The 25456-nt window shown below is 36.7% G+C and overlaps 1 protein-coding gene across 4 annotated transcripts in view; it reads left to right on the forward strand.

The window, feature by feature from the left end:
- Positions 1–25406, forward strand: part of PLEKHG7 (pleckstrin homology and RhoGEF domain containing G7) — a 39503-nt gene extending 14097 nt beyond the window's left edge. For 3 of the 4 annotated variants that reach the window (XM_058189712.1, XM_058189711.1, XM_058189714.1), the window contains 14 exons: positions 1110–1237; positions 3614–3654; positions 5391–5492; positions 5888–6037; positions 9777–9872; positions 11666–11761; positions 12705–12818; positions 14236–14407; positions 15259–15374; positions 16053–16146; positions 17124–17203; positions 19054–19204; positions 20816–20913; positions 22829–25406. In XM_058189712.1, coding sequence (XP_058045695.1) covers positions 1110–1237; positions 3614–3654; positions 5391–5492; positions 5888–6037; positions 9777–9872; positions 11666–11761; positions 12705–12818; positions 14236–14407; positions 15259–15374; positions 16053–16146; positions 17124–17203; positions 19054–19204; positions 20816–20913; positions 22829–22936 — 1546 coding nt within the window. In that variant the 3' untranslated portion in view covers positions 22937–25406. Of the gene's footprint in view, positions 1–1109; positions 1238–3613; positions 3655–5390; positions 5493–5887; positions 6038–9776; positions 9873–11665; positions 11762–12704; positions 12819–14235; positions 14408–15258; positions 15375–16052; positions 16147–17123; positions 17204–19053; positions 19205–20815; positions 22790–22828 lie in introns of those variants that run through there. The other variant, XM_058189713.1, reaches the window with a different exon arrangement.
- The last annotated feature ends 50 nt before the right edge of the window (positions 25407–25456 follow it).

Consider the following 25456-nt stretch of genomic DNA (forward strand, 5'->3'; position numbering starts at 1 on the left):
CTTTCAACTCTGACCCAGTTGCTTCATTCTTTCTGGTGCTACTAGTACTAGCCCTCTGCTCTTCCCCAGTATAGTATATTGGACACCTTCCAACCTGAGAGGCTCATCTTCCATTGTCATATCTTTTTGCCTTTTGATACTGTCTGTGGGGTTTTCATGGCAAAGATACTGGAGTGGGCTGTCATTTCCTTCTCCAGTGGGTCACGTTTTGTCAGAACTCTCTGCTATGACCTGTCCGTCTTGGGTGGCCCTGCATGGCATTGCTCATAGCTTCACTAAGCTACTGAAGCCCTTTTGCCATGACAAGGCAGGAAGGGGAAAGTGAAATATAACACATTCTTATTTTCCTGAACAGTATTAGCAATAAGAAAATGTACTGCGTTCTAAAATTATTTTCATTAAATAATTCCTTAGGTCATTATTCATATCCTTATTCTTGCAATGGTGAAATAAGGTTCAAAATCTAAAAGGGGTATAAATACATGTAAGTAAATCTTTGCATTTGAGTACAGAAGGAATGTGTCAGTATGCCATCCAAGCTGATTCATTAGTTAGCCATATGGGTCTTTTAGACTCTTTCAGGCATATCACAAGGAAACCAGAAAATAGAAAACCAGACTGACATGATTCATTGCCATAAGCCATTATTTCTTAGCTTGCAAGGAGGCTGCACAACAGTAGGAACAAAACTGTTATGGGGAGCTGCTATTTAAACATGCAAAATGCATGTATTATATTGTATATTTGTATTAATGGTATCTGTATTTACTCAGTTAAAAAACGTTTATATTTGTGCTGGTAAAATATGAGATGAAAATCATTGCAAGTCAGCCTTAGAATGAACGAGGATATATTAGGACAGAGATGACATGGCTGCTGTATGATGGCTAAGTTGAAATTGTTTGACCAACATTATTTTCATCTAGGTCAATGTTGATTGGGTAAATGCCTATATATTATTATACAATGTTGCTTGTTTGCTTGAACCTATGAATGTTGGGAGTCTTGGGTAAAAATGAAGTCGGAGGTGCATTTTTTCCCTTCTTTAATAACAACTTTCCTGGAAGTAATTAAGCACCCTGTTTTTGCTTTCCTTGTAAACTATACAGGTCAGCTATCCGCAGGCACAGCTCAGTGGTGGTGAGTTTGCCGGGACTTGAGATGTTTCCTGGAGACTTGTTGATATCAGACAGTGCAGCGCAATTCCTATACCAATCAGCATCACTGCAAAACTCAGGTCAGGGAGGGAAAACTGTGAATTGGGGTTTTAACTCAAAATAACTTCTGCGGGTTTTATACTGTTAAATGTAGCACTGCAACCACAGTTTTACACCATTGGCTGTGAAAACAACACCAGTCCCCATCAAAATGCTCTGTGCCCCAGACCTTGGTGGGAAAGAACATGATAAACTCTAAATGTGGATAACAAACCATGATTTCATGTTCATATATACATATTATGTGCAAACAATGCCCTCCAAAACTCCCAGCATAATAGTTCAAACTAAAGACCTGGTTTGTTCAGCATGCTAGGACAATGGCTTTGTTTCTTAAAAAAAAAGATTCTGAATCACAAACAAACATTAGTTTAATACATTAGACAAATCAAGGTTAGTTCTCACAACAAATTAAGCTATGAATGGAGATAGGTCACCTCAGAACACTTAAGTCCAGTCACCTATGTAGTTAGGAAGGTTAAAATAGTTCCTCGTTTTATTAAAGTGCTCTTTGCAGTTAGATTGTGAACACTATGACCCAGTCAAAAGTAAGACAATTGCAAATGATTTTAAACACGAAAAATAGCACAATAAAATCAACACAAAACAAAAGAAGAGTTGAAGTGGCATAATAACAAACCATGTGGAAAAAGAAAACAATCCAAGTTAGAAGGATGTTTCAATCATCTGCATCAAAGGGCAGTTAAAGAGCCAGGCTTTCAGGCCCCTTTGAAACACCAGCAGGATGGGATCTCCAGGGAGCCTCATTCCATAGGGCAAGATCTGCAACAGAGAAAGGTGCTTCTGGAGTACTAATAGATGGCATTGCTAAATTGAAGGGACTCAGAACACACCAACCCTCCAAGATCAGATACTATGGGACAGGCAGTCCCTCAAGTAATTAGGCCTTATGCCATGAGTAGCCAGCATCCTGAATTTCACCAGAAGCAAATAGGCAACCAGTCCAGCTTGCAAAGTAGAGGTGTTACATGGATATACTGTGGCATGCCCATCACTGCTCAGGTTGCTGCATTCTGAATAATTTGAAGCTTCCATATGGTCTTCAAGATGAGTCACATATTGCTGGCAGGAAAAACATGCACACCAGATGAAGCTGTGCAAAGGCTTTCCTGACCACAGTTCCCATCTGCTCATCAGGAAGGAACTACGAATCCAGGAACATCTCCAAATTACACATCACCCTTGAATGAAAAAGTGCCACCTTATCTGTGGTTAAAGTTGGAACATCCCAACTGGGTGGTCTAAATAACCACAGCCATTTGGTCGTGATAGGATTGAGTCAAAATGGTTTCTCTTGATTCAAACCTGTACAGGCACTGAGATAGAATTTGACAGCTCTCTTGGCTGGGTTAGAATCAAAAGATTTAACTGGCTATCATCAATATACTGATGATGCCCAGCAATTTCAAGTTGACGTTGAAAAGGGGATAATAGAAAGTACTATCCTGCAGCACCTCACATGTGAGTGGCCTAGGAAGCAATGTTTATTTATTTATTTATTTTATTTTATTCAATTTTTATACCGCCCTTCTCCCGAAGGACTCAGGGCGGTGTACAGCCATGTAAAAAATCACATTATAAACATTAAAAGAAATTAAAACAAGCATATTATAAGGTGGCCGAATTTAAAACCATTTAAAACATTAAAATATAAATAACCCCACTAAAATTTTAAGCCAGTCCCGCTTGAATAAATAGGTGCGTTTTCAGCTCACGGCGAAAGGTCCGAAGATCAGGCACTTGACGTAACCCAGGGGGAAGCTCATTCCAGAGCGTAGGAGCTCCCATAGAGAAGGCCCTACCCCTGGGGGCCGCCAGCCGACATTGTTTGGCGGACGGCACCCTGAGAAGGCCCTCTCTGTGAGAGAGTACGGGTTGGTGGGAGGCAAAAGAATGTTTTTCCCTCAACCAACACATTGCCAGTTTTCTTCCCTTTTTCTACTCTTTTTTCCTTCTTTTGCCGAACACTGTTGGTTGGCTGATTATTGGAGAAGAGCCTGATGATACAAGACCCCTCTACCGGATTTCCTTGGTGTAACATCTTGTAGGATACTAGATATGATTCCTGGAGACATGGAGCTGGGGAGGGAATGATTCAGTATTCTCAAAATGGCAATTTTTGACAAAGCTGTGTGCTGCTAGAACATTGTAAGTTGATTTGAGTGGGTTAGCCCTCTAGAATAGTGTCCTCCCCAAAGGTTCAAATTTCTCTGATTCTGCTCTCCTTTAAATAGGCCTTGAAGACCTGATCATTTCCCAAGGCCCTGGATCAACTGAGTTAACTATGTTGTGTAAATAGGATCACACAATCGTATTTTCTAAAATATACGTTTTTGTTACTTTAACAACGGTCTTCTTTTTCTTCCGTGCAATAGAATCCAAAAGAACCTGGTGGCCATTTGCTAAAAAAGGAATTGTGAGTATTTTGCAAATTTTGCAGATTTTCCATCTCACTCTCAGTTGATACTCTATACACTGAAAACCTGATGAAATTCTGAAATTCATTGCCACAATTTCTGCCCTCTGAAATACTATTCTTAGAGGTTCATATTTTCCTGGCTCCACTGACTTTTTAATGGGCCTTGACAACCAGGTCTTTTCCCTGGATTAAGTGCGCTCTTGAACAAAAGTATATTAATTTGGCAGGTATGTTTGGTCACTTGGTAGTGGTGGTTGGTGGTAGAGTGGGAGGTGGTTTAGACGGGTAAGTGTGGGTGTAGTGAGTGAGAGAGACAGGTGAAAAAAAGGTAGGAAGGAAGGAAGGAAGGAAGGAAGGAAGGAAAGAAGGAAGGAAGGAAGGGAAGGAGGGAGGAAAGAGGGAGGGAGGAAAGGAAGGAAGGAAGGAAGGAAGGAAGGAAGGAAGGAAGGAAGGAAGGAAGGAAGGAAGGAAGGAAGGAAGGAAGGAAAACAGAATGTATTGTTTTTACAGAATTGTAAGAAAACATGCTGGCCTGTGAAGAAAATACATTGTATACATTTCTAATTTAATGGGCTAGACTGAAGATTGAGAATTGTATGTAAGAAGGCCTCTGCTATGCTAGAAACCAGTCTTAACCAGAATTTGCTGATATGTTACTCTAGAGACAAGCTGTAGAAACTATGACCGTAAAAGGTAATCCGTAAATAAGGGTGGGGTGAGATAGAATTAGAGTAGTGGGAGATGTAATCATGGGCAGAGATAATGTATTCACTTTAGATGCTTTGGACAGCTTTTGACAGCATGAGTGCTAAGCCAATGAAGAAAAGGTGGGAGGTAAATTTGTAACAGGACTAGAAAATATAAGGCAAACATATTGATGATTTAGTGTGTGTCCACTATACTTGCATGTGTGTGTGTGGTCCACCCTCTTTGCAAAGTGAAGAATAAAATTACCATTGTTTTCTCTTAGAAGTTTTGGCTGGTGATTGTTTATTTCAAAATTAGATAACAAATCCCGGAAGGAAGGAAGGAAGGAAGGAAGGAAGGAAGGAAGGAAGGAAGGAAGGAAGGAAGGAAGGAAGGAAGGAAGGAAGGAAGGAAGGAAGGAAGGAAGGAAGGAAATAATAACATTCAGACCGGCACATACCTAGTGTTCATCAATGTGGTTTGAATTTTAAATTCAGATCAAGAGTTAGTCAACATATTATCTATAACATATTATAAAATAGCAGGGAAGGGCAGCTTTTTATCATTATAGCAGCCCTGTATTTTGCACTGATATTCAACTCATGTAGTATTTCTGTAAGCTGTATAAAAACACAAGCCATGTGTTTTTATACAGTTTACAGAAAAGTTTCTTCCATTTTGTTGGAAGAGAGAAAGGGATACTGTCATAATTTAAGGAGGGTGAATAAATAAACACATTTAATTCTTCTGCATTCAATATATTCTGAAAATATTCATTTATAATAAAAATATGCACAATATTTCCCTGTTTATTTTCCTATGCAAGTGCTGGCTAATCTAGTCTATTGGTCTTCTTTATTTTTTGGTCTATATTCCATAATGATTGGCAATCACATTATCTTCTGGGCTGCCTTCTTGAAGTTTGAACTTATTTTTCTAAAGGGAGACTTTATTGGAAAATGATCTGCAAACTTCCCTCTTCCCTCCAGTTTAAAAATATGACTTTAACTTTTTCAAATTAACATGTGAATTTTCTCTTTAAATAGAATAAAGACAAACAAAAACAAATGGCTGAGCTGGAATATTGTCTCTCGACTCTAACCATTAAAATGTCAGAGTGTGGTGGCTACAAATTTCACAATGTAAAGGTATAATATTTCTTAACAGATAATTTTAGCTACATTTGTTTTAACTTTGTACTTTGATTTCTCTTAACTGATTATTTTTCTCAGTGCAATATATAAATACTATTAATGTTATTTTATATGAGTTTTAATCCTATAATAAATATTCAACATAAGACCAGGGGTGGGATTCAAATTATTTAACAACTGGTTTTCTGCCTTAATGATTTCTTTCAACAGCCAGTTCACGAAACTGCTCAGAAAGTTAACAACCGGTTCTCCTGAAGTGGTGCGAACTGGCTGAATCCCACCACTGCATATGACCATCAACAATCATTCTGGTGTTAAAACAGCAAAGATCCATTTGAGAATGTATATGTATAAAGAAGTGTACTGTATATTTGTATTCACAATCACAGGATAAAACATGGCATGAAATGTTGAAGATGTATCAACTAGAGCCACAAGCCACTAGTGATCAGTTCGACACAAAGAAGAAAGAAGCTGTGTGGGAGCTATTCACAACAGAATGCAGTTATTTTCTTGATCATCTGTTGGTTCTCAAAATGGTATGCTTAAGTTTTTCAGCTGTTTTACTGCTTGCAGCTCACCCATTTACCTGACAGAGGTCTTGTGCAACTATTTGCTCCATTGAGAGTGGTGTTCTATAAGCTAAGATGTCAGCCATAGCAAGGATTTTTCAACAAGATTCTGGCAGTTTTTACAAACCAGTTTCAACTGGAATGAAGTGAATTGGAAAAGGATAGCTCTAATCTAAAGCAGATCCAGACTTTCGGCTTGGCCTATCAGCATTAAGGGCTGCTCTCTGTCATTGGAGTGCAGGAATGGATGACAATGTCCTCCTCTCATTCCAGCTCATGAAATGCATTCCGTATCTGTGTTTTTTATTTGTTTGTTTGTTTGTTTGTTTGTCAACAAGTACAAGGAAACAAGTAACAGTATAGACCAGGGGTCTGCAACCTTAAACCCTCAAAGAGCCACAAAGGTCCTAACCGGAAGCCCCCTGTTCAATTCTGGAGCTGACCAGCAATCCGGTTTCCCATAGAGTCTCCTCCTAGTGCGGTGTTCTTTTTCCTCTACCTGTCCTAACCAAAAGCCCTATCAATTGTGGCACCGACCAGTGAAAGGAAGCTGCAGCAGAGGGATGAAAGAGCCACAGGTTGCTGACCCCTGGTATAGACATAGACATATGAAAAAAATTGGCACAAATAAAAGGCTATAAATAAGCAAAACATACCCATAAACTTATAAAATGAGTACATATAATTGGGGACAGTAAAACAGGGACGGTAGACACGTTGGTGCGCTTATGCACACCCCCTTACGGACCTCTTAAGAAAGGTGAAAGGTCCACAATAGTTAGTTTAAGGTAAAAGGTATGGGGGTTAGAGAGACTAACAACAGGATCAGGTAGAGTGTCCCAGACATTTACTACTCTATTGCAGAATTCATATTTCCTACAATCAAGATTAGAGCGAATTACATTGAGTCTGAATCTATTGATAGCCCTTGTGTTATTATGGTTGAAGTTAAAGTGCTCATTAACAGGTAGGATGTTATGGTAAATAATCTTGTGTACTAAGCTTAGGTTTTCCAGTCAACTCAAAACTGTGGTTTTGCTTCAGCACAGATGGTCTCCAGTGGTCCATTCTAGTAGCAGCCCATGTTCCATAAGATGTCATTCCTTGCATGGCCCTGCCCACCCACTGCTGGATGCTTCCCTTGCAGCCATTTTATCCTGGATTGCTAGGCTTCTGTGTTCTCTGCTGATGGGTAGTCGCTATTTTAAAAATAATCTTGACATTAAAGTTAATGATCCATTACACATCAACGACTCATCTTCAGCCCAGAAGCTTATGCTCCATTCAAACTGCACAGTTCTGCAAAGCTATCCTTCCCTAGAAAACAAAAAGCTTTAAATTGTAATGGAGAGACATGGCTATTTGGTTTCTATAAAGCTGAACTCAGTCCTTTCTTGCTAAAGAGTTTTCATGGCACTACAGAGGAAACAAGAGTAACCAGTGCTCTGATTATCATAATATAAGAACATAATGCGGGGAGAAGAGGACAAGTTGCCTCTTTTAGGGTCAAAGGAGCTAATGTGGGAGAAAGGGTGCAAACATTTAGACAAACAAGGAGAATCATAGAAACTAGTAAGAAATGAACGATCCATGAAAGAAAAGAAAAACATTGGCAGATTGGTCATCACTGGTCCCGGCTGGCAGGGGTTGTTTTCCATGCATGGATAAAAAAGCAAGAAGCAGGAGAATAACCAAGCAGACCTTGCAATGGCCCTAGTTCAGGTAAATACAAGCCCAGTTCCATTACCAACCTGCTGTAGTCCAGGATGGAATTTCTGACATGTGTTAGATAAGTGGAAAGTATAACTCAGCATAATGGATTAATGAAGATTAGTGTAAAGCTATTTTAGGAACAAATTCAATTAATAATCAGATACTTATATACCATCAATAATGTGATTTGCTTATTTTTGGTTTATACAAGTGATATGCAAGTTCATCCTCTATAGGTAAAGGTAAAGGTTCCCCTCGCACATATGTGCTAGTCGTTCCTGACTCTAGAGGGTGGTGCTCATCTCTGTTTCAAAGCCAAAGATCCAGTGCTGCCCAAAGACGTCTCTGTGGTCATGTGGCCGGCATGACTAAATGCCAAAGGCGCACGGAACGCTGTTACCTTCCCACCAGAGGTGGTCCCTATTTTTCTACTTGCATTTTTTACGTGCTTTCAAACTGCTAGGTTGGCAGAAACTGGGACAAGTAACAGGAGCTCATCCCGTTACATGGCACTAGGGATTCAAACCACTGAACTGCCGAGCTTTCGATTGACAAGCTCAGTGTTTTAGCCCCTAAGCCATGGCGTCCCTCATCCTGTATAGCTCAGAGTTAAATGTGAACCAGACCATAAGTTGTTGTTCAACAATGCATGGTTCAAAAAAAAATCTTGGCTCAGTATTATGTACAAACAAGGCCAGTCATAAAACAGAGGCTACTTTTTATGACACTTCCTGGTTTCTTCAACACTACACTGCTTTTGTCTTTCACTTCTCCATTTACATTTACAAGCTTTCTTACTACATGAGAACTGAAATCCAGTTATACAAATACATTTGTGGGGAAAAAAAGATTACTTGCATTTAGTTAAATGGGGAACTATACTTATTAGAAATAGCTTCCTCAAATGTAAGAGGAAGATGTTCTGGTAATGAGTCTTTCCAAAGAGAAATCTTCCTCCAGTCAAACTTAACTTTATGGCCATATTCAGATTTCCTTGGTACAGTACTGGAATGGTTTGTCATTAGCTCAATGGCATTTGAACTAATGGAACGGCATTTCCACTTTCTAACAGGTTATGGTCTTATTTTTCTTGATGATCTCGGATCCAATCCTTGTATACAAGGCTTGGTTCTCACAGCATCTTTTAAAGATGTGCAGTAGATAACCACCATCATAACTTACCATATGTAATAATCAGAAGCAATGAAGATAGCTTCATTATACCAATGCTTGGTATTTAAAAAAATGTTTTAATAAAACAGCATAAAACAAAGAGCATGGAGAAAACATATGGCTTGATTTTATTCATGCCTACTTCAAATTAAGCCATTTAGCTGGATTGTGAAATAATTGTCATTTCAACTTGGCAGCAATGCAGTACACAAGATTTCCAAGCAGTTATGACCACATCTGTCTTGTGTTACTACAGGGGATTTGGGGGGAACTGAAAGGAATTGAGATGCATTCTCTAATATACAAGCATATATTGCAGGCCCTTGAAATGTAATGCTATTCTCGAGATTTTATTGGGTTATTTGGGGGATGGATAGAGCACAGTTTGTAATTTACTAATAGCTCCCCAGATGATCTGAAATAGTTTTGGCAGGGATAAGATATTTCCAGTCCTTTAATAATGGCAACAACAAAATGACCCCACTGTTTTAAATTATAACAATTTTTTCTTACAGAGATAAGTTTATTTTGGTTCTAATAGCCATAACTAATTCTTGACTAAAATTCTTTCGGTCTAAATCTCTGTTTCCCCTATAAATAAATAAGTTTATTTATAATAATAATAATTTCATAATTATAATAATAATTCTGAAATTCTAGTTTAAAAACAAAGTAGGTTTTGAGTGAAATCTGAACTCTGTTTTAGAACTATAATGGATTAGCTTTCTCAAAAGAAGAACTAATAGCAAGAATAACATTCAAGGATTTGCAAAATAAATTATTATCCAGAAACTGTTGTTCATTTTTTTGTTTTTCAAAGATCTTTATGGATACATTAAAGTACCTGCAGAGCAAAGAACTCCTACCAGATGTGGATCCTGAGTTACTATTTGCAAACCTGGAAGAATTAAATCAGGTGAAAGGAACTTTAATGATAATAAAAATGTGGTCATACCAGAATTATTCATGCCACCAAGTTAATGTGATTGGTAATAGCAATAGCAATAGCACTTAGGCTTATAAACCGCTTCATAGTGCTTTACAGCTCTCTCTAAGAGGTTTACAGAGTCAGCATATTGCCCCCAACAATCTGGGTGCTCATTTTACCCACCTCGGAAGGATGGAAGGATGAGTCAACCTTGAGCCTAGTGAGATTTAAACTGCCAAACTGCTGGCAGCCGGCAGGCAGAAGAAGTAGCCTGCAGTATTGCACTCTAACCACTGCGCAGGTAATAATTAAACATTGCTAAGGAAAATAATTAAAGAAAAATATTATTAGTATCAAAATAATCCAAATACTGCTTGTTTTTTAAAATGTAAATCTCTGGAAAATTGAAATAGAAAATACAAGATATTAACTTTTCCAAGGCGTTTTTCCCAAAGTTGTGGTTTAATTATAAAGTATGTTATATAACCCTACATTGAACAGAATTTGGACTCCTGGTCTGAGTGGTTAAAAATTGTGTGCTCTCTAAATCTGACATACTTTTTTATTAATCATCCCAAACTCATTTTAGTATCTGTTAATAATTCATAGATGCGTCGTTATTTTAAGCTGGAGAAACAAAAAAGATCCTATTTTAACACCAGCGTTATAAAAGAATGTCTTTGGCTCCCTGTTTTGGAATGATATATAAGGTCCAGAAATATATTTTAATTTAATTTCAAAGCAACGTTCATAGACTGTGATACACAAATTCAACAGAGCAGTCGCGCCCCCCCCCCCATCTAGAATGACTTATCCTCAGTAATAAGATTTTAAAAAACGTTCCACTAAAAACAGTGAAAAGGTTTTTTTGCAATGTATGGCTGTGAAAGTTGGACCATAAGGAAGGCTGAGCGCCAACGAATTGAGGCCTTTGAACTCTGGTGCTGGTCAGTCCTAGAGGAGATCAACCCTGACTGCTCTTTAGAAGGCCAGATCCTGAATATGAAACTCAAATACTTTGGCCACCTAAAGAGAAGGAAGGACTCACTGGAGAAGAGCCTAATGCTGGGAAAGATGGAGGGCAAAAGAAAAAGGGGATGAGAATGAGGTGCCTGGATGGAGCTGTAGGCATGAGCTTAAATGGACTCCAGAGGATGGTAGAGGACAGGAAGGCCTGGAGGAACATTGCCCATGGGATCGCAATGGGTTGGACACAGCTTCTTAACTAACAACAACAACAAAAATTTGGCTGCTCAAGGAATGATCTGGGAAAACGGTCACAGTCACTTGCACCAAAAAAACCAGGACAAACTCTGTTGCAGTGAAACAACTAGGCTTGAGAATTGAGGATTGAAGTGGAAGACAAGTACAGCAAGTAATGTTTGGGAAGGTTAACAGGGAAAATAGCCTTTTTTTTTTCTATGCGGTTGTGGTGCCTTCCTGCCAATTACACAGTGACATCCCAAAGCATTTTCAAGCTCCAATTGCAGCAGATGAGGTGGTCTTTCCCTGCTGCACAAAAGCCCTTTTTAAGTTTTTAATCCTATTTATTTACTTTTTATTTGCAAAGGCTATTCGCTTCTAGCCTACAGGAGTCAAAAACTTCAATGGAAAGGAATGTGGCTCATTTTATTTACATATTAAATTTATATGCCATCCCCTCATTGATAAGGTGACTCTGGATAGCTTGCAAACCTTACAGATCCTCATACCGTGCATATCTTAAAGTCTAGTATTTGATCCCAAATTAATTTTAAATAATAAATATATTCTTTACTTAGGTTACTCTAAGTTTTGTAACCAGTTTATTTAGCACCATGGAGGATCATCTTCTCGGGCGAACCCCCTCCCTTGATTTCATCAGTGTACTCACAAAGGTAATAAGTTACTGAATACATTCCCTTATGAACCTGGTAAGAAATGTTGGAAAGCAGAAGTTTTAATTCTCTTAAAGAAACCCACAATTCTGTCATTTTGTGGGTTTCTTTAAGAGAATTAATTCTGCCAATCACTACAAAGCCACGTATAAAGGTATTTTAGCCATAAGTGTTCAAAATGGCTTCCTTTCCTCTAGTTATGATAATGTGTTTTTCCCCAAGTCTGTTGACTTTTGCGTATCTAGAATATTTTGGTGCTCCTAATACTGCAGACTCCAAGTCTTTGGTCATTGTGGCTACGATGAAGGAAATGGAAATCTGGCCTTTGGATAGGTCTTGCATTGTATAGCAAGATCTATCTCAGTGCGAGACTATCTCAGCAATGAAATTTTGCTTGAACAGGCTGTTTGAGAGGAAAGGTCTCTGTTGTTGAGAACAGTCCATTGAATGGGAGAATAGAACGTGGCAGTTTTATATGATTTGTGTGATTAAGTTGTGATGTGCATCATGCAAACAATGCTAGTTGAGTAATTCTCTGATTATCCAAAATATACAAATCACAGCAGAAATTTGGTCTTTCGTATGCAACATCACTTGCATTAAGTCTGGTAAAATGAATTTTAGGAATAGTTTCCTTTGTAAGCCAAAGAAAACCAATAGGTTCCATGATCCTATCACTTTTTCTTGAGAAATACAGTAAATTTTACTAAAACCAATGGATCATCCTAAACTAATGTGCTTACTATTTTAAACCTTGCAATAAGACTGGATCATGCCCACTGTACTTTAGTTTTTCTAATGATCAAAGAACTAGTAGACATAGAATACATAGAAATACATAGAAGGCTAGGTAAAAATTTCAAGGCAATTTTTTTAAAAAACACATGGATCAGAATGCTTTGTACTCTACCAGTAAGTGCCTAATATTTTGTTTATCTTCCAGCATTTCCAAGGTAACCTGTGTCAGAGCCACCAGATATACTGTCTGACTTACACTTCTGCTATTTTTTACTTGGAAAAACTGAAAAAAAGAGAAGATTTTGGGACCTATTTGAAAGTAAAGCTATTAATTTTTTTCTTTGATCTCTTTTACAGTGTTTAAATTGATTTCACTATGTCCAGAACAAATCACTACGTTCTGTCAAATGGCCCAGCTAGCTCATTTTGGCTTATCTCAGTAGCTAAACAGGGTCATATCTGGTTGATACTTGAATGAGAGATGACCAGGAAATAGTAGAGAGGCAGGCAAGCAAGCCTGGAAGGCAGCAGTGAGAAGCCATCTCAAAATTGCTGCCAAGGAAAAAAAATACATGTGTTTATGAAAACAAAAATTAGCAAAGTCAGACTTAACACAAAAAAACTTTAGCACAATGTTTTTAAGCCACATTTTAAATGTTTAAATCTATTTCTGTATTGTAACTAAAAGTGTTTTTAGTTGATTATTTTGTATAGTTGATTACTAAAATAATTTATTTTTGTTCAGTAAAGAGGGAAGTCATTTCTTTATATATTTCTTTTTTTACTATGTACTTATTACTTTAATATATACTTATTACTATATAATAATATGTACTTATTACTTATTATTATTATTAAAATATTAACAAATTAATAATTATTAATATAAATAATAAATAATAATATAATAATAAATTATTATTATTATTAGTAAATTAATAAATTATTGATAAAATTATTGATATGTACTTATTAATAAAATTATTAATATGTACTTATTAATAAAATTATTAATATGTACTTATTACTACATAATAATATGTATTATTATTATTTTAATATGTACTTATTACTTATTACTATGTACGCGGTGGCTCAGGGGCTAGGACATTGAGCTTGTCAATCAAAAGGTTGGCAGCTCAGCAGTTCGAATCCCTAGTGCTGCCGTGTAACGGGGTGAGTTCCCATTACTTGTCCCAGCTTCGGCCAACCTAGCAGTTTTGAAAGCACATAAATATGCAAGTAGAAAAAATAGGGACCACCTTTGGTGGGAAGGTAACAGCGTTCCATGCACCTTTGGCGTTGAGTCATGCCGGCCACATGACCACGGAGACGTCTTCGGACAGCGCTGGCTCTTCGGCTTTGAAATGGAGATGAGCACTGCCCCCTAGAGTCGGCAACGACTAGCACTTATGTGCGAGGGGAACCTTTACCTTTACCTTTACTTATTTTTCCTATTCTTATTCTTATTTCTATTTTTCTTTTTTCCATTTCCTGTTTTTTTATTCTTTTCTTTAGTTTTTCTTTTTAAATGTAATGTTTAAAAGTAATAGTATAAAAATGCTATTAAAAAGATTCACTTAAAAATAGAATAATTTGCAAAGTTATCCAATAAATAATGTCATATTCAATTTAAACTTAAGAAATAAATGGTTTGTGGGATGAACAATATCCATTCTGTTAAGAAATCACATTGAAATTGTTTCCTAATGTGTCTCTTCCATCAAATTTAACAGTGGTGTGAGCGGAATAAAGAATGTAAGCGACTCCATCTAGCTGAAATGTTAGTTGCACCTTTACACAAGTTGACCCGCTATCCCCTCCTGTTAAAGAACATTTGGAAAAATACAGAGGCAACAGAGAGAGTTATCATTAATTCACTTAAGGAAAAGGTGGAAACATCAATACGTAAGTAAAGAAACTCAAAACATCAACGCTGCTTTGAGATTTGTTCTAATCTGAGTTTTTCAAAGAAATGTGCAAAAAGTTGTTCTGTGATTCTAACTAAGAGATAAAATATCAACGCAAGGTTGATGTTACTTCATTGCAGTGTTATATCACCAATGTCTCATTTCAAAGGCTATAATATCTTTCAGTTTTGGATTTTTTTTTTCCTTGACACTTTAAATGACCTCTGAAGGCCTAGGGAGTTTGCACAGAGATGTGGCCAGGCCTTCTCCATCTTCATCCCACAACATTGAAACATCCTCTGGACCCTGGCCCTTGTTTTATTATTTTTGTTTTGGAAAGCTTTCTTGTTCCTTTTGTCCTTTTCCTTTTGCATTCTCTGTGGGTTTTGCCAGGTAGTTTTTTTAATCAGTTTTGTTTCTATTTTTAGTTCCAACTCTCTAGCAACTCTTTTAAGTACTTTTTCATTGTATCTGGATATTTTTTTATTTTATGCTATAATCTTATATTTTTTATGTTTGGTATTGTTATTAGAAATATTTCGGAGATTTACCGTAAGCTGCTTGGGGAACCTTTTTGTTCTGAAAATTAATGTACACATTATTTAATATTACTATCAGGAGTAGTATTATACAAACTTACTGAAAAAATCAACCTATTCCAATTAGAATAAGCACTAGAAACTAAAAATCTGACAGTTCAATTTTGGAGTGTGTATGTGTGCGTGTGTGTGTAAACATTCACTATTTTGTGTGAAGGTTGCTAATGATCATCACAATTTGCCACCATAAATGTTTATGGAGATATTATTATCAGTCACCAATTCTTGACTTTCTGTGGCATATTTTTAGGGGATTTGGAAGGTAAAGTGAAATGGCTGGATAATTTTCAGAAATTTAAACAGCTTCAGGAAATTATAATTTGGCCTTCACTTTGGAATCAAGACAAGAGACATTTTGTTCCTGAGGTATGCAATTTCTTGATTATCACAGAAAATTTTATAGTATAGTCTTTAATCTTTCTCACCTAAGAATTGTCATACAAATGAAGTAAAAGATTCTAACCATTATCACATAGTGTGTAATATTCCACCTCCATGGCAGATAGATATTCAGTCACAATATTGAATATAAAAGTTAACTATCTGTTGATTATTTGTTTCAAATGATGTATCACAGTATGAACTAGGAAGGTTGAAGGGTCCCCAGGCAAGTATGGCCTTGGAAACTCTAAAACGAAAATCTTGTATTTTCACCCCTTCAGTCCCTCCCTCATGTTCCAGTTGCTTTTTTATAACATTTTGTTAATGTTTGAATATGGTATGTCATAGTTATACTCAGCATTTTCATTTCTTTGGCCAGCCTCCAAGAGAAGAAAGCATGACCAGAAACAAATACGTGTGTGTATTGCTGAAGTCAGAATCCCTGATCTCATTAACAAAGCAGAGCTAAAGATTAGTGCTTAATAACTTTTTATTGTGAAGTTTGTACATGAAATTTGATTCTTGTAGCCCTTAACAGTATCATGATGGGGCAGCTTGTTTTTTATTAACATCTACTTGTTATTTATTTTCTTTACATTTTCAAATAAAAATTCACTTATCTACTAAGTGGCCTTTTCTGTCTTCCTTTTCCCTAATCTTAAGCCTCTCAAGTACATGCTAAGGGATAATCCACATGAAAACATCTTGTCACCTACAAAGAGATCACTTGTTCTTGAAGGCCGATTGATACTTGCAGGTAAATACAGTATTTCATATTTGGCAGGCATATTAGACAGTATGCAGGATGAAATAACTTCCAAACCTCATGAAAGAACAGAAACGAAGTCTTAACAAAATGAAGCACAGAATATATGTTATCCAGGCAGAATTTCTAGCTCATTTTTTGTGTCCAATCCTGGATATTTACTATTTAATAAGTAAAAGTACATGACCATAGTTTGAAATCGGAGTATTAATCATAGAAAACTAAGACTTCCATAAATGCCATAAATGTTAAGTATTCAGAGATTTCATAAAATCAAGTTAGCATCCCTCTCCATGGTTTGCAAAGTCAAAGTCTATTACTTAGACATGACCAAGTGAATCTCCAACAGGTGTTCCCTTGCTTACATACAGGTATTCCCAGGATTGGTTCAGCAGCCTACTAAAGTATTAATTCTTGAAGAATTCATTTGTTCAGCCTGTTATGGTGCAACTCTTTTCTCTTAGCCAGTTCTCTCATATTATGGGACTGGGTTTTTTTTCCCCTGATGAATGGGGGCAGTTACTATAGAACTCCAGACTTGAAATCCATAGTGTACCCTAAAGTTACTTCTGCTGCTACTACTGCTTTGCAAGCATTTACTTAATTCAGCCTTGCAGATACGATTGCAAGAATTTTTACATGAGGATCTATCTTTACATTGTAGTCCATACAGTACCACTGTGACTGATATGAATGTTTAATAATTCAAATAAAAAATTTAAACTCTTAGTACTTTTAAAGTTGTAGGGTATTAATAGGAAGGAACTGGTTTCTTCCAATTTCCTCATATATAAAAGAATATTATAAAATCAAAGTTCTATTGGTTAGAAAACATAGGTAACATACTTTTCAACTTCTTCCAAAATTTTCCGTTAGACCTGCCAAAATCAAGGGCTAGTGAGGAGCTCAGAAAATAGTTTTGTTTTTAATATACCTGTATCATGGTTCACCCTTTATTTGCTTTGCAGAATCTATGAGATTTACCGACGTCTATCTGTTCCTGTTTGATGATTTGCTATTGATTACAAAACCTAACAGATATAAAAAGGTAACAAAATAAAAAAGGAAAGAAAGAGAAAAATAATAATCAGCTGCTATTGTATTTATATACATTTTGACTTTTTGGGAACAGGAGTTGTAGATAACTGGCAAAGCAACTATTTAATGATCAAATAATTCAGAAGAGGGCTATGGAATTAAACTATGTCCTTTTGCAAAAAGCTACCTGACTTATTTTCAGAACTGTTTCATTCAGCACTTGGAATTCTCTACCGTTTTTTTGTTTTCTTCCAGAGACAGTTTCTGATAGAGAGCACATGTTGCTAACATTTACAAAGACATACCTTATCAAACAAGCCCATTGTTTGCTTACATGGAGGAATCACTTTTTGGAATGGTCCCCAACTTCTATTGTTCACCTTAGTGCCATCCTGATCAACCACTTTCGAATCGGCAGGAACCAATCTTAAGAAGATGGGGAAATGTAGATCAAAGAGATGGCAAATGGAAATAAGGAATTTGCAGCAGTCTAAACATGTCTTGAGTATAAAGAAATCCCTAGAAATAGGGGAAAAACAGACCTACTGAAATGCAAAGACTAAGCTTAGCTGGGCTTACAAGGAGGGAGGGAGCTTATACTCGAAGATCAACTTTAAAGGAACAGAAAACACTCTTGTAAAGCATACACTAAAGCCATTGGTTTTTCTTTGGTGAGAGTTAGTCTCCCAGAACAGAAGGGCTTTAAGGGTTGCCATGATACAAGCCAAGTCTTTGGAGGATCTGTAATACCTGCTTATGTCAACCATGTTTGTTTTTAGGATTTGGTTCCATACTTTCAATATCTTCTATTTCATTGTGCATAATAGTTATTATAGCTTGGCTGAAGGATATTGGATGGGAACTCCCCTTGGGTCTCTTCACAATAGGAAGTAAATACAGTTAATATTAATAATCAGAGAATGTTTCTGGCTTATGTCAAAAGCTGTGCAAAGAGTGACTTGCTTCAGAAAACCACTAAGATGGGGCTAGCTGTAATCATGGTTTGTTGAACTAGGTATATTGGCCTGGTTCAAGCATAATGCTATGACAGGGCTGTCAAACTCCCAACCCACAGGACAGATGCGTCACACTCACACCCAGTTTAGCAAAGGGGAAAAAAAGTCCCAATACATCATCTGACGCTGCCATGATGAAGTGAGTTTGACACTGCTATGCTATGATTTCTTGAGCATGATGAAGCCAAAAATAAAGAAACCATATTATGCTTTAGTATGTTGTGCAAAGCTAGACACTTGTAGTAGAGCTTTTGATAGAAGCAGGAAATGGCCCTACTTATTCATATTAGTAGCTAGATTTATACCTCAACTTCACATTGCTTATTTCAAATAATTTTATCTTTTCTTTTCCTTCCTCCCTCTTCTCTTTGAGCATGCCCAAACTTGTGTCAGTCGGTGTTTCTGAGCTAGTTTCCTGTATCCTTCCAAATTAGTTGGTTTCCTTTTCCTCCATTCCATCTGCCTCCCATTAATTGAACTATAAAGGTTAATTAAATTACAACATAAAGTAGAGGATTTAAGATGAGCTTGCTAGCTCTTCCTAAAGTTTCTATTTCAGTGGCAACTGTCGGCAAGGGTATCAAAATTGGCAAAGACATCATTATAAAGCCCCTAGATTTTTTGAAGTATGTGCACATAAATGCCAGGCCTTGCATCACAATACTGTATCTGCCAACTTGCCATTTTTGACACTAGCCATACTCCCACCCCCACACTACTGTTTATTCCTATTTATTTATCTCAGAGGATCCTTTTTCTTATGTCCTGCAATTTAGCTACTAACCTTAATTTGCATCTTTCCCTACAACCATGGATTGTAAATATGTTTTTCATTTCATTTCAGAGATTTGACTTGAGTTTAACACCTGCTTGTTCTTTCTTCAGTCTGGAGTTGCAATCTTTGCTTGAAGAAGGTAGTAACTGCATAGTACTTGGCCAGCCTATCCCATTAGATAGAATGATGGTAAAAAATATTGATTCATTCCATATCACAGGTATGTTAAATCTCTTTGCCAATTTTTAAAATTGTACATGTCATATATACAATAGTTTCTTAAGGGTCTCGTCATCTACATAAGCCCTCTTTAAAATATTTAGAAAACTTAAATAATGAACAAGGTTGTGAAGCTTATCCAAAAATGCCTACTTTCATTGCAAAACCTAAACAGTCATTGCATGTATGCAACAGCTTCTTAGTAATGCATAGAAATCATACAATGCTGATCTACAGATGAATGTACTGTATTGTGGATTTGATTTTTAAAGTGTGCTGCGGAAGAAGCCAAAGTGTTGACATAAACCCACAATTTAGCATTGACATTGGTATTCATTGTAAACCATCTATTCTTACTGTGAAAATGAACCTTTTGCAAAATAAATCTTATCTACTTTCAAATAAATCCAGTATGATATTTGAGTTCTCCATTTTCTATATCCCCAACATATATTAGTATGAAGCTATTATTCACAACTGATAGAGGTTTGATACCTCTATATACAGTGCATCTGATTATGATATGATTATTATATCTCCTCAACATTTGATTAAATAGATACTACCGGTATTATGGGCATTACAGTGATACTTCTATCACAAGAAATCATAAAACCAACTTCAACTCTTAAAACTGTAATCTATTTCTGTCTGGTATATAGAGTCAGGGATATTTAGGGTCAAATATATGACCAGCAGAGAAAAAATGAGGTACTATTATGCCTTTTCCTTAGAATAGCAATAAGCATGCAGATAATTAAAATGGAAATGGAAATGGAAAAGCTAGCTTTCACATTCAAATTTAAACTTAATACAATCTATTATATTTGAAAATAGTAACTCAGACAGCTCTGAAATTAAATACCATCACTTATAAAAGTAGCCTTCTCTTAATATTGATGAAAATGCTAGCCCATTATTTTACTATCCTCTTCACAGCAATTGAAAGGGATTCCTTTGATGATAAAACAAGAGCAGGTATTAGTTACAGAAGTGACATTACATGAGCAAGAACCAGTTAGGAGAAAATGGGATGTCCAAAGTGTGTGCAATATTGCACTTTAATTTCCTTGGATATCTTTATTCTTAGTACTCAACACTGTTTTTCATGAATACTTTTGGAAGTCTTCTTCTTCTTGTTGTTGTTGTTGTTGTTGTTTTACCACTTAGGACCACTTTTTAGGCTGCATTTACATCTAAACCTGAGCTATCTTTGTTTACATAATAGGAATAAGACAGAGACAAAACGATAAATGGGGGAAACCAGCATTAGAGAGTAGAAACACTCTCTTTGGTCTTTGATGAGGCCTATTTTTATGTATGCATGTATTGCATCCTGGCATCCTCTCTCTTTCCCCCGATAACAGACTGTAAGGAAAAGGAACCAGTTAAGAGATCTCAATGGATTTAATAACTAAAATACCAAAATGGCTCCATGAAATTAAGCCAAACGTCACTGTTGCCTACTTTTATATAAAAGAAAGTTAGCTGAATTATCTGCATGCACTGTAGATCAGCCGAGTTACATATTCCTGTTACAAACTGAAAGGCAGTCATTCATTGTTTATAGAGATCTGGAATAAAGCTTTATCATGTTTCTCTATTTCCTTAGCTTTGGGACTACGAAATGCTTTTCTAATACAGCATGAAAATAGATATCAACAGTGCATAGGAGCCTATTTGCTTCAAGCACAAACAGAGGCATCCAAGGTAGGCATTTTACTTCGGAAATGTTTCTTGAAAGCATAAAATGTATCCATGCTTATTGGCTTCTTTGATGGATGAAGTGGCACTTCCTGCCTTGAAACAGTGTTGGTGCTTCTCTCCTTAAGAGATGGCCCATACTTGTATCCAACAGTTTTCAATAACTATCATCCAGTCTCCTTTGTTCTTTCTGGAAAAAGTTGTTGAGAAAATAGTTGGTCTGTAGTTGATGGGAACTCTTGAGGAAATACATTATGTAGACCAGGGGTGTCAAACTCAATTTCATTGAGGGCCACATCAGGTTTGTGCTCAGCCTTGGGGGCCTGGTGGGTGTGGCCAGGGTAGGTGTGGCCAGCATGACATAACTTGTGTTGAGGGGCACCTGTCATGGCCCGAGTGCTTTGCCAGCGAAAACAGGCTCCAGAGCTCTATTTTCAGCTGCGACGGACTCGTACAACCCTCTGCCAGTGAAAACAGAGCTCAGGGGGCCATGCATGCTCCTTGCACAGCTTTCCCGAGCTCCATTTTTACTGGCAGGGACACCACAGGCAAGTCCTTTGCTATTTTCAGCGGGGGCCCACAGACCAGATCTAAGCACCCCGTGGGCCAGATCAGGGCTGTAGGCCTTGAGTTTGACACCCCTGATATAGATCCATTGTATTCAGGCTTGAGCTATGGTTTAGTATTGAGACAGCTTGGGTTGTCCTTGCAGATAACATTCAGAGACAGGTAGTGCATCCATCCATGCGCTTCTTGAACTCTCAATGGTTTTTGATGCTGTTGGCCATGGTATTCTTCTGACATGCTTCCCTGGGCTAGGGATGGTGACATCATTTCTCCTCCTTTTTCTAGAGCCAGCTGCAATCAGTATTGCTTGTGGGTGGGGGAGAAATCACTCTTGACCCCCTTTTGTAGGATGCCACAGTTTTACTCTGTCCCCTTTTTCAATATCCATATAAAACTGCTAAGTTCAGTACCACCATCAATACATGGATAATGTGTAATTATCTCTTGGCCAGCCTATACCCTGGGCTGGCCAAGCTGTTAAGGTTCTGTCCCATTGGAGTCTGTGCCAGTTTGGTTGGGGAGGAATTCCCTCCTATAAAGACCAACTTGCTCTGAGTATTTGGGCTACTCAGATCTTGAGTTATTCATCTTTGACCTTGCATGGGATTGCACTTCCCATGAGGTGGCTGCTGTGACCAGGAAGTCCTTTGCACAGCTTCATCTGGTACACCAATTATGCCATGTCCTAGATCAAGAAGACTGTCAGACGCTGAATATCTCACGACTTGACTATTGTATGTTGTATGGGAGATTGCCATCAAAGATCACTCAGAAGTTTCAACTGAGCCAGAAAAGAGTGGCATGGGCAGTGTCTTCACTGCCTCAGGGTGCCTCAGGGTGCCATGTAGTACTTCTGCTTTATGAGCTGCACTAGTTGCCCATTTGATTCCTGTGCAACTCAAGGAGTTGCTATTCCTATAAACCCCTTTATGATATAGCACCTAATTATTTGAGGGGCTACCAATCTCCTACAGCATTTGCTCAGCCAATTCAATCTGGCAAAGTTGGTAAATAAGTGCCTATGATTAAATAATACTATCTATTGGAACTCTAGAAGCATTCCTTCCCTGTAGTATCACTTGCAATATGTAGTGAGTTTCCCCCACCAGTTAAGCCCCACCATTTGTTTTGAAGAGTCTTAAAAACATGGCTCTTCACACCTTTCTTTTGTTTTTGTCATTTTTTTTTTAATTATTTTTTTTTTGTTATTCTTGCTGCTTTTTTGTCCTTTTTCTTTTTTTTTTCCTTTGGATTTTTTTATTTGTGAGCTACCCAGTCATTGGAGTTAGGTGGCATACAAATTCAATAAATAAATAGTAAAAAATAAGTTAAAACATTTGCTTTTTTTTCTCAGAAAACATGGATATCCCAGATGGAAACAACAATCACCAACTATATAAGAAGAAATAATCTTTCAAAAACTTCCTTTTTCAATACACTTGCTGAATCCTCTGAAATTTAGCTGCAACTTGTAATGTTTTTTACTTTTTAAATGTTTTTGATCATTTAAAGAAAATTGTTGAAATGTTTTGAAACAACAAACAACAAACATTTTTTAAAAAGGGAGTATTCTTTAGTTAGAACAGAGTTCAGGGGATAACTCATGAACATATGCAAACATCAATGTTACTACAACCTTTAGTTCATCTGCATTTACTAATAAATATAAATGGGGAAAAATCAGAATATTAAGTGCCATTAAACTAACATTTTTCACTTACCTTTGTGCTTAATTTTTCATCAAACTAACTACAATAGCATTATACTGCTTGTCAAAAAGAGAGAAGGCATCTCTAAGTGCATAATAATCCTAAGTGCCTAAAAATCAAAGTGACAATAAAAAAAACTGAATAGTGATGAAGACAAAGCAGAGATGAAGAACTACTGAGAAAGAAAAAAAATTATAATATGCAAGGCTAATGCGACTTCAAAAGCAAAAAAAATCATTGCAATTCATATGGTGTAGAGATTAATTTAATTGTATTTATCATTTGTTATGATAAACTGGCCAACGAAGAAATGCAGAGATTTCCTGGTAGGACTTTCATCTAAGTGAAAAACCTTGATTCTACTTTTTGAGATTTTTAAATTCCAAAAAAAAATGAAATGAACTAAAATAGTGTCAAGCAAAACTCAAGAAGATAGATATTTAATAGCAGAAGTAAGACCTTAAAAACTTCATATAGCTGTAGAGACACCAATTCTTCCTTTCTGCACTAAAAAGATACTTAAACATAAAGGAGAAACAGACGGCTTTTTATGGGGTTCAGGTTTTTGGATAGAACTATTAGCAAATGGATTCATGATAAGGCTTTGAAATGTTTGTATCTTGATTATCAGACATTGGAAGAACAGCTCATTTGCTAGAATTCATCATATTGATGATTGTAAAACAGAAGTGTTCCTTTGTAATGAATTAACAGGGTTTTATGGCTGCAAGGATTTTCTGAAGCAACCATGCTAATAGAAAATGGAACAGAAATGGCATAGAATATGATTAATGTGTTTAGTAACAAATTTATTACTATGAGTAAAAAGAACCTGACAGATATTTGACAACCAAGTTAACTGGAATTTCTCAAGTTGAAAATTACTTCAAAGCCACAGGTAGAAATAATCTTATATATAGTGGCAGTTAATGACTTTTGATTTATAAATTAAAATGTTTTTATTAAAGAGGTCATCAGATATTACTTATGAGTAAGTGATCTACTTGGTAGCACCTAAGTAATTTCGGCTCATTTTGAGAAGCTAAGCAAGATCCAATCAATCTGTTCTTTTAAATGAAAGGCCAATACCAACATTTAGAAGAGATTGAAGGGGGCGGGGGGGGGGAGAAAATTTTGGATGAAGAAAATGGTAAATCACTTCGGTATTCAAAATTCATTACAACCCACCCATCATTTCAGGCAGAATGAAAAGCCATCCAAAGACAGTATGTCCAAAAAGTTGTTAGATGAGCATCACTTTTTAAAGGTTGATTGGTAAAACAGCACACATACTATTACTTGCAAAAGTAATTTGGAAAACATGCAAAATCCATTATAAATCTTACATTATGAGAGGTCTTTTTATTTTTTTAAAATATAATGTATCACTCATTGTGTCCATTCATCCCCTTTAGCAATAAAGGATGCTATGGGATGCTAGTCAAAAAATTGAGATGTTTTGGTGAAACTCCTACTAAAAATACTTCTATATGATTTGGACAAGACTCTGAGCTAATTAATTTCCCTTATTGGTTCTACAGACTTTTATAGCAATACTAGACAAACACATAACCTTTTGGATCAGTTTCAGAGGTATTTCCTTACTGAAACAAAAGACCAAGGGAAAAGGAGTAGATGAAAAAGCGACTTCCAATTTCCTGTCAGCTTGAATGCAGCTGACTGCTCTTTGGCAGCTGATGATGGGATTGGTCTATATCAGGGGTCTCCAACCTTGGCCATTTTAAGACTTGTGGACTTCAACTCCCAGAAAAGCTGGCTGAGGAATTCTGGGAGTTGAAGTCCACAAGTCTTAAAGTGGCCAAGGTTGGAGACATCTGGTCTATATGACCTGCAGAAAGCTAGGGCAGAACTCATGTTCTGAAACTCCAAGCAGCACTGAAGTGACCATAAATTTGCCAAATTTTAATCAAAGAGAAGTAATGAATCTCAGGATTTGAATGCATTATGTAAGTCATCTGAACCGCAAGATGGACAGCAAATAAATTTGATAAAATCATGATAAATAAATAAGCTACCTCAAATAAGTTTGAGGTACCTTGGTTCAAAAATTGTTGCCCTATAATGCATTGTTACATCCAGTTAAAGACTACAAGACACAAGAGTTTTAATAATACACAGATTGAAATTTTTATACAAACTATTAGACCCAAAGAACTCAGTGAAAATGATAATCACTTAAAACAGCAATTTCATAATACGGAATAAAGCAGGAAATTCAGTCTTGCCACAGCCAAAATATGAAATAGTTGAAG

This window comes from Ahaetulla prasina, chromosome 7 (assembly GCF_028640845.1).
Source record: "Ahaetulla prasina isolate Xishuangbanna chromosome 7, ASM2864084v1, whole genome shotgun sequence".
Classification (NCBI taxonomy): domain Eukaryota; kingdom Metazoa; phylum Chordata; class Lepidosauria; order Squamata; family Colubridae; genus Ahaetulla; species Ahaetulla prasina.